Source organism: Fringilla coelebs (genome assembly GCF_963513975.1).
Source record: "Fringilla coelebs genome assembly, chromosome: 2".
Lineage (NCBI taxonomy): Eukaryota > Metazoa > Chordata > Aves > Passeriformes > Fringillidae > Fringilla > Fringilla coelebs.
The window spans coordinates 80,021,613-80,031,599 of record NC_140029.1 but is presented as its reverse complement, the minus strand read 5'-3'; the positions used below and the strand labels follow the sequence as shown (position 1 = coordinate 80,031,599).

Genomic DNA, 9,987 nt, shown 5'->3' with positions numbered 1-9,987 from the left:
CCACATGAAAACTAAAAAAGCCTCCTTGAGTACATTAGATGGTGATGTATCTATATATATATATCTATATATATATATATAAAGACATAATTCCTGAATCTTGTTTGAGTTTAGATTCTGAGCCTTTCAGACCTGTCAACATCAGAAGAATTTGAGCATATAAAGATCAGCAAATCTAGAAGCTCATGGATCTTTAGAACTGGAAAATGCTAACAGCTTCTAGATTTTAGTAGCTTAGCAAGGCTTTCAGGATCAGGATTCTGGGATTTAGTTCCATTTATCAGATTTATCCCAAAATGCCTAAACCAGCATTACAGACACAAAAATCTCTCATCTTGTAGAAAACAGAAGCCAAGACTCCAGTTTACCAAACTAGCATCTAAATCATTGATAGCTTCTTTACACATTTGTCTTCCTCAGACTTGACTCTAAATTTAATTTTTTTGCAATCACTAAAGAGCCTTTGTTCTTTCACCCTTGTTTTTTATAATATTTAGCAAAATTATGACAGAAAATGTCTCCATGTCTTTAGAGAGATAGGTTTCTGTTAAAGAGTAATATGGGAGCAGTATATCACTACTCCAGTGGAGTGCTTTCTTCTGAATTCATTTGTTCCCTTTTCAGCTTTTCCAAATTTCTTGTCTTGGTGCAAATTCATTCTCACTTCTTGTAAATTTTTCTTCACCACCCATTCCTTTTGTAAGGTTCTCTTTGGATGAAACATATTTCATCCATAAAGCCTCTTAATGACTTCATCTGTATAATCAGTTTCTTTCTACTAAAGAAAACATCAAAGTTAATCTGCAGTAGAAGTGTAATCTGCTATATCACAAGTCTGTCTGATCATACAGTCTCTTTGATTTACAGCATGAAGGTCTTGATCAAACCAGGATCCACTCTTTTACACTGTGAACACTTTTGCTGGTATTTCATAAACAATATTAAGATGTTATAACAGCTGTCCAAGAATAAGGACATGTACTTTCCCAAGAGGAGACCTGCAACCTGTATCATATTCTGTGTGTCACCCACTGTACAGGTGAGTTGTCAGAGAGACAGCAGAAGCCAGCATTAAGGAAAGGGAGTCTCTAACACACATTTTTAATTGCTTTATTTATAAATGACTACTAAGACACCAAAAAGGATTCTGGGCTTCTGGGCTTGAATTAATCAATATATTGGCAGGTCCTGACAATTTCACTCTTTATGATTTTATCCACAACCTTAATTAAACCTCTTCTTTGGAGACTTGTAGACTTAAAGCCATAAGCTATTCTTCAGGATGCCTTTGCATTAATTTTTTTGTTTATGGCACAGCATTTGGATGCCCATCTGAGAGAAACTGAAGCTTGTGAAAACTCCCATGCCTCCTCTATAAAATGTAATAAACATAATCCATCGAAAGGAGGGGGCAAACAAGAATAAGTTAAATTAGGTTGGAGAAAAAGTAATTATTTTGAAATTAGGAAAAAAACCCCTAGTTTTCTCCTTTCACCTTTACTACATGCTGAAAATACAATGCTTACTAATAATGTAGGACTAAACTAAAAAAGCATTTTTCATCACATAAGGAGGGCTTCCCCTACAATGCAAAATTTTAAGCCATTTAAGAGATCTTGCTGGAGTAGAATCTGTTATTTAACAAAAATGTCAGAAAATCCAGTTTTCTGCTTGAAACTACTTGCAATAAAGAAAGGAATGTTCAATATAGTTTCTGAAATTGAATAAAAGGAGATATTAGAAGAAGCAGCTCAGGAAGGTTAGCCAAACAAGATATGGCACAGTAGTTGAGAAAAGCTGGCAAAGACCAGCTGTAAACTCACTGGACTGAGCATAATTGGCCTATTAGTGCACATAGTCACTATGCATATTTTAAGAACTGGAGAAATTTCTGTGTATGGTTCCCATATATTTTAGAAGGCTGAATGCAAGTTACAAGAATTTTAGCTAATGAATATGCACACACCAAGTTTTCACCGTAGAAGTCCACACATGCTGGCATCACTGAGTAATTAGGCAGACTGATTCTGAGGATATGCAATAGGTACACAAGGCTCCTTTTTGTCTGTAAAAACCTGAATCCAGCTCAGTTCTGTTGGCTTCAAGGCTTGGGAGAGTTCATGTGTTTGAGAGCCCATTTTAAAATGACCTCAGGCAGCATGGTGGTTCATGCATGAATGATAAGTTCTTAGTCACTTGTTGCTGCTCGTACCACCCCAAGGCTGGTTGTTTTCCAGTGACCCAAATCATTAAGCTGAGATATGGATGCTGGGTGAAATCCCAGGAGCATTTGTGACAGAGAATGAGGCTGGTTTCCTAATAAGAACTTCTAGACCAATGTCATAGGACAGCCTACCTTTTTTTTTTTTTGTCTGTGAGACAACATCATATATGTCCAAAACCACATCTGAATTTACAGACATCTCCTTCCAGAACAATAATTTTAGGCTGTACACTGTATTTAATTACACATCATTATCCTTCTGCCAGCTACATAGCCTTTTATTCCCCATATTTTATTTCTTTTTTCATTTCTTTTTTTAAACTCTAGAATCTTTGTTTTGAGAATTTGTACCTGGAGAATTTATACAGGCACAGCTCTGGATACAGTTGCTTTGGTGCTGAAAAGCGTAGCTTTGCAGCTTTCTATTACATGACACAGAGTATAATAACAAAAGCTATTCTTCCACATCTGTCAAGAAAATTTATCTCCAAATCAGTCTCAGGCAGAAACTATTATAGGCTGTGCTTGCACAGGCTGACCACGGTAGATTAGTCAGCCTCAAAAATAAAGATTAGCCCTTCTTCCTTCTTAGGAAACTCCATGTCTTTTTGCAAAGCTTACACATGAACGTACTTATTGCAAACTATTTAACAAAAGCACTTTGCAGTTTTGAAAATGTACGAACTGCTGGATTACAAACATTTGTAAAACCACATCCTGTCAGCTCCTGGCGGTCACGATAATTAGACACCAGGTGCCAGGTGCTAAAAGAGAACAGCATGGGAGAAGTAATCACACATCAAACTAAAATGAACCATAGGGGAACTTTTAACATTACATGACAGTGTGGGATGTGACATTGAGGAATACTGAATGCAGAGAAAGGCCAGTTCAGACTGAGATAAATTCTCATTTCATTCTGAAACTTCAGTTATCAGCAAGAAGGAGACTAGAAGCAAAAAACTGCAGTAATGTATAATGATGTGTTAGAGGACTCAGGGCAGGGGGATTTCGTGTCTGAATATGACATGTTTTTTAAAGCTCTTCCCTCAGGGTCTTTCAAGGAGAATACTTAATTCATGCAGGGTGCCAAGTCCTGTGCAAGGGTGAGCAGTCAGATGTTTGTGCTGTTCCATTTCTAGCTTGCAGAAAACCTTTAATACCAGGGCTTCCCTGATAAAGATGCGGAAAAGCCTACAAAGACATCTTTCCCTTGTGCAAATGAGAGACACAAGTGGGCAGTGAAGAATTTCTGATGAAGAGAGGAGCAAGGTTCCTGTGTGGCAGTAAAAGATGTAGGTTGCCTGTGCTGGTCTGCTTGACCTGCCCATGAGACAGGGACTATTTTCCCTCAGGCCACTCAAGGTCAAGTCCAGCCTCACCTTCAGACCAAAGGGCCCCGCAGAGCACACCGAGGCAAGGTGCCTGTGCCAAAATCTCTTGCAATGGTTCATCCGCTGATGGAATACAGCTCTGTGATAGGGAAGTGCAAACAGTCTGCTCTCAAAAGACATTTTCTGGAACAGCACAAGGCCCGTACTGTGATTTGAGCTCCTGACTGTGCGCTGCAGGCCAGCTCATCAGTGGCTTTCACAGTCATACAACCCCTCTTCAACCTCAAATGCATTAAATTAATATGATTTTTTCAAATCTGTGTTTTCATGTAAATTCACTCTGAGACATTTTTTACATATGAAATTCAAATTTTCCAGTGGCTATCTTGGGACCTTGTAGATAATTCCTGCAAGTGTAATTTCTTTTCCTCAAGAGGAATGTGACCAATAATTGAAGCTCAGTACCTCCAGTTTCATATATCCCTGACTAAATGCACCAGTACTGCTGCATCACTATTCACCTTTCATAAAAGGAACACCATCTACTTCTCAGGGGGAAGGAATTAATGCAAGTCTGTAATTCAGGTGTGTGTAGTAAAAAGTAGAAAACATTACAGTACTAAAATTCCTGGTTTTCAGTATATGCATGCAAATTAAGCAGTAGCAGAAAAAATTCTGTAAGACAATGACAGAAAGCACCCTTGAAACAAAATTCTTACCCAGCACATATTGATTTCAAAATAGCCCTTTTATTCAACAGTATAATTGAGGAGCATATATTTGACCTCTTTCACATTTTATAAGTAGAGGATTAAAATCCATAATCTCAATTACTCTCTTAATAGACTATCTTGACTTTTTTTTTTCACCTGTTGACCTGCAGGATAAAGCAATTTACAAGTGATGTTATTGAGGAGAGCACTGCCATAATAAAAATGCTGAAGGACAAAAAAATCCGATAAGGAGACTAGAAAACACATTTGGAAGTGCACTTCTCAGTCTAATTTATTCAATATGCATACTGTGAAACAACTGTGTGTCCAATGTACAATCAGGTATTAACTTGGTGCCAGCTATTCCAGTCAGTAGTTTGCAGCAAGCTGCAGGCACTTGTCAGAAAGCAAAATTCTGAGGACAAGAAGGTAGTTGAGCAGTGAAATGCAGGAGGTAGGGAAGAAAGCACATTAAACTGCTATGTTAACTGTTTTCCTGACATGTTTTCTCTTGCAATTCTGTACTTTTTTTAGTCTATTTCCTGTGCAGTCATGCATCTGCATGCACCAAAGCACTAAGTTTTACTGAGTAATCTCAGTCCTCCTGGTTTCAGTCCTGTAGGGCACAATATGGTGGGTTACTATGAGAGTTAGCTCCTAGTATAAAATATTTTTTTCCTTTTTCTATAAGAAATTGCCAAAAAAGTAATTATATTTTGCACACAAGTTTCATTGCAAGACAATTTATTATCTCCTTTGTGCCTGGTCTGTTTTAAGTCACAAACATTTCTTTCATTTTTGTAGCAGCAGCTCAGACCGTTGGAACATGCTCCATGCAAAGAAACAGACTGACACAGCCTCTCTTGGCTCATCTGTATGTGTAGTAGAATTGTTTCTCTCAAAACAAATAAAATTTACATTCCGCATAAATCAGGTTATCTGATTTATCTAGCTATCAAGGTTATCAAGGTTATCTGACGTCTCCACTTTCAAATCCTAGCTGCTACAAATCTTACACTCACGATAAATGGCTCCTTTTAGAAAGAGAGCTGAAGCACGAGGAACACTCATAGCATGGTTTGGATTGGATGGGACCTTGAAGATCGTCTGGTTGCAACCCCTCTGCAATGGGCAGGGACACCTTCTGCTAGACCAGGTTCCTCAAAACCCCACCCAACCTGGTCTTGGGGCATCCAACTTCCAGGGATGGGGCAGCCACAGCTTCTCTGGGCAACCTGTGCCAGTGCCTCATTGCCCTCACAGTAAAGAACTTCCTCCTAATGTTTAATCTGAACCCATTCTCTTTTTGTTTAAATCCATTACCCCCCTTGATGGGTCACTACATGCTGCCAGCAAAGATGCAAAAACTGCATCAGGCTTACGAGGGGCAGGCGCTAGTTAAAAATTAGGTTTATAAAGGAAAGGTTTATGTTATATATATTAGAGTTGATTCATGCTATATATATAGGTGTATATAAAATATTGTAAAATCCAACTCATGTCTTTGACCACCCTGGCTGGGAGCAGAGTCTTATTCCTATCAGTTAGTTCCCGGACATCATCAAGATAATATCAAATCTGTTAACTTAAGAATGAAACCTTCTCAGGCCATTAGTGTCGACTTCCCAGGAATGTCTGAGCCGTTCACAGAACCTGCACCTAGAGCAGACTGCATTTACCAACTCAAGCATCGGCATCACTCTGTTACATGTGGAAGAAGGCTACCCAGAAGTTCAGACAGCCATCCGGACACCTGGACTAGCTTTGTATCTGTGTGGTCCCAGTTCTACATGTGAAGGGACACAAAAGAACCTTCTGTCATTTCTGCCCCAGGCAGAATAAACGGGATATAAGCTGGCTGTATGAGACAGTCGGGGTGAACCACTGAGGATACGCTGGCACTCTGTCAGTCAGAACTGGGTTCCCTCAGCGCCAAATACCAGAATTGACGCTGCCTTGGCTGTAGTGGGTTTTTCTAAATTCTATTTTGTCATTGATCTAATAAATCTTTGCAATTCTTTTTTTATAATTTGGCTGCCGATTTGATCATTTATAACATTTAGCTACAAGGCTGAGGCAGCGGCACAGACGTGCCCGTTGCAGAAGCCATGAGCGAGCCTAGAAGACAGGCAGAGCAGCACTACACATACAAGGCACTGCCATAGCCTGAATGGGCTGGAAATAAATCATCTTTGAGGTCCCCAGCTCTGAACGGGGAAACTGCATAGAAGTAACACTAGCGAGGCAGAACTAGCAGGATTCCGTTTTATTCCGCTCTGTTAGCATTTCAAGCTCGGCCAGTGAGCGCCCCTCCCACTCGAGCACTTGGAAACTCCAACTGCGGGCTCTCAGGGCGGTGTTGGGAGGGCGCCGTGGTGACGAACCCCTCCCCTGCATATATTTCTCCACGTGCGCGCTGAGGCTGCCGCGTTAGGCGAGCAAGGCACTGCCCGCACTCGCGTGGGCCGTGTGGCAGAGGCTGACCGGCACGAACAAACCTCCAGAGCCGCCTTGCGGGGTAAATGCCTTCTTCCCACCCAAGCGCCGCTTTTATATTGGGCGCGCGCGCCCTCCGCCGCCGTCCCGAGTCCCAATTGGCCACCGCGAGACGGGGGCGGGGCTAGAGCAGCCGGGCGGGCAGTGGCGCATGCGCTATTGGCGGCTCATTGGGGGCGCGCGGTCACGTGGCGGGGGTGGCGGCCGTTGGCGCCTCAGCGACCGGCGGGGCCCAGGCGGTGTCGGCGGGTGCGTGAGGGGCGGCTCTGCTCTCTTCTCCCCTTCCCTTTCCCTGGTTTACTTTCTCTTCCCTCTGCGCTCTCCCTCCTCAGCTCGGGAGGACCCAGATGCGGCCCCAGCGGGGTCTCCCGGTGACTGGCGGGAGCGGCCCGGCGAGGTCCGCTCCGGCCCGCACCGCCCGCGTTGTGCTGTGGCTGAGCCCGGGCAAGCGCGGCGTTCGCAATCTCTGCCTCTGCTCTTATCCTTTGGATCCAGGCTTTGCATTGGTCATCCTCAACATTTTTCCCTTTTTAGGAATGTATGTGTGTGTGTTTGTGCGTGTGCGAGAGAGAACGTAGTAATTTGCTGCTTAATTTTGTGCCGTGACAAGCTTCTGTAGTGAGGGAATGCTGGCAGGATCCAGGATGCCACTGTCCTTCTTTATGCTGTAAAGAGCTTCAGATTCGTTGCTTTAATAGTCCTTTACCGAAAATGTGTCGCGGATCTTCGGCTTTACGCTTCACCTGATTTCTTTACAGTGTTGCTACTTTATCTGTGATACTGTGTCTAAATATACCAAGATCAGTGTATATGATGCTGAAAAGAATTGTCTCCTGGTGTGTCGTGTTGGTTAAACTCTTAGTCTTATGTGAACTGCTCACTAGATTTTTTAGAATTGGCTTTTGAAAGTCTTTTTGCTTGTTTTGTGCGAATATTTTCAGGCTTATAAATATTTAAAGATCCAGTAAAAATCTTACTTGATTTGGGGGCAGGGACTTAGACTTTCACAGCAAAATCTTGAGGGAAATGTAATTTGAACTTGTCTTCTTAGGAAAACTTGAATAAAAAATCGTTAGAGAGCAGTTTCAGCTTTCCAGTGAGGTGCTTAGTACGCAGGCTGTTGCTGGAGTTGCACAGTCTGTACGGCAGAAAACCTTGGAGTGCAGCCAAAAACACCAACAGAATTGCTGTTGTATCTTACATCTTCTCTACAACAGTTTTGAGAATATTTCAGTACAAATCACCTGAGTGACCAGCCTGCTTTACTGTGGGGTTGGAACAGACTTCTGAGACGAAGTCCAGCCTTCAGCTGGGACAGATGTGAACAGTTGTAGCTCTCACATGCAGATACCATGATAGGGTTACAACATTATGGCAGTATTCCTGTTTGTAAAGGAGAAGTGCCTTCATTCCAGCCTCTTTTCTCTGCTGTGCTGGGGAGAACAGCACCCCAGAGTCTCCTAATATCCCAGAATAGTCACTGCTACAGACAGGGCAAACTTCAAGGTGTTTGTATAGCTGTTTTGCCAGTGTCATTTATGCACAATTTCTCTTTTTCTTTGCATTTTTCTCACAGAAGTTGATTATTCAGCATATCCAAAGATGAAGAGGAAACTTGCAACAGCTGGGACATTGAGACTTAGTCCTAATGAAGAAGCCATGTTTCTGAAAGAAGAATATGAAAGAAGAAGAAAACTAAGGTTACAACAGGTATGCCTGTATTTTTCCATGTGTTGTATTTCATTTGATGATGTAACAAATAATTTAGGAAAAGTAACTGAAAAGATTATTTTGTAAGCTAAATTTCAAGGTGATAGTATTGTAGAATGGTGAAAATTTTTATGTTGGAAAAGACCCTTGAGATCATCCAGCTATCAATCCAGCACTGCCAATTCCACCACTAAATCATGTCCTAAGTGCCACATCTACATGTCTTTTGAACTTTTCAAGGATGGTGACTCAACCACTTCCCTGGGCAGTTTGTTCCAGTGCTTGACAACATTTTCTGTAAAAAAAAAAAAAAGCCTAAAATACAAAGTGGAAAATAATAAAGTATGTTTACTAAGTAATACAAAGTGGAAAATAATAAACTATGTTTACTAAGTTTTTGGTATAGTTGATTTTTTTAAGTCTTGAATTGTAATAGGAGCCTTTCATAGGTTATTGTGTTGTATTTTTGGAGGGAAAGATATTCCAAGCAGTGCTTGTGGTTTGTCACTTGTATGTCATTTTTTGGACTTTAACCAAAGGGTTTAGTTAAGATTGAATTTATTATTTTAGATACTGATTTTTGGAAAAAGGTAACAGCAACTTGAAAATATTTTCTGGACAGATTGTGAATGGAGTAGTAGATAAGATGGAAGGAGGGTAAACTGTGTTGTGGAAAGTCTTGCTATAAAAATATTATGCTTTTCTTGAATTGCTGATAAACATAAATGCTATTTCTACAGGTCAGAGAGCAGCAGAAGTATATCTCCTACCAGATAAGGCAGAAGGTAAAGCAGAGGAGGGAAGAACAACTGCATCAGTTAGAGGAGGCACTGAGAGCTGAATGGCAGAAGGCACAGGATGAGAAGATGAAAGCCCTGGAAGAACTGTATCTATCAAGCTTAAGAGCGATTGGGGAGGGTCACCGTCAGGCCAAGGAAAACGTAAGTGACCTTAATATGATTGTGTCATGGTTTCACCCCAGCCAGCAGCCAGGCACCAGGAAGCTCCTTGCTCACTCCCTCACCAATGGGATCAGAGAGAGCATCAGAAGGGTAAAACCCAGAAAACTCATGGATTGAGATATAGACAGTTCAATAGGGAAAGCAAAAGCCACACACAGAGCAAAGCAAAATGAGGAATTCATTCACATCTTCCCATGGGGGCAGGCAGGTGTTCAGCCATCTCCAGGACAGCAGGGACCCATCATGTGTAATGGTTACTTGAGGAAGACAAACCATCACTCCAAACATCTCCCCCTTCCTCCTTCACACCCCCCCCCCCCCCCCCCCCCGTATGTACTGAGCATGCTGTCAGATGGTCTGGAATATCCCTTTGGTCAGTTGGGCTCACCTGTCCTGGCTGTGTCTCCTCCCAGCCTCCCCTGTGCCCCTCACTCTCTCACCAGTGTGGCAGCACAAAGAGCAGAAAAGGCCTTGGCTCTGTGTGAGCCCTGCTCAGCAATAACAGAAACATTTCTATATTATCGACCCTGTGTTCAGCACAAATCCAA

At 41.9% G+C, this 9,987-nt stretch overlaps 1 protein-coding gene across 6 annotated transcripts in view; it reads left to right on the top strand.

Moving 5' to 3' along the window:
• The first annotated feature begins 6,963 nt into the window (after nucleotides 1-6,963).
• Nucleotides 6,964-9,987, top strand: part of CEP295 (centrosomal protein 295) — a 42,721-nt gene continuing 39,697 nt past the window's right edge. For all 6 annotated transcript variants that reach the window (XM_084226443.1, XM_084226441.1, XM_084226439.1 and 3 more), the window contains exons 1-3: nucleotides 6,964-7,016; nucleotides 8,344-8,477; nucleotides 9,218-9,418. In XM_084226443.1, coding sequence (XP_084082569.1) covers nucleotides 8,370-8,477; nucleotides 9,218-9,418 — 309 coding nt within the window. In that variant the 5' untranslated portion in view covers nucleotides 6,964-7,016; nucleotides 8,344-8,369. The remainder of the gene's footprint in view (nucleotides 7,017-8,343; nucleotides 8,478-9,217; nucleotides 9,419-9,987) is intronic.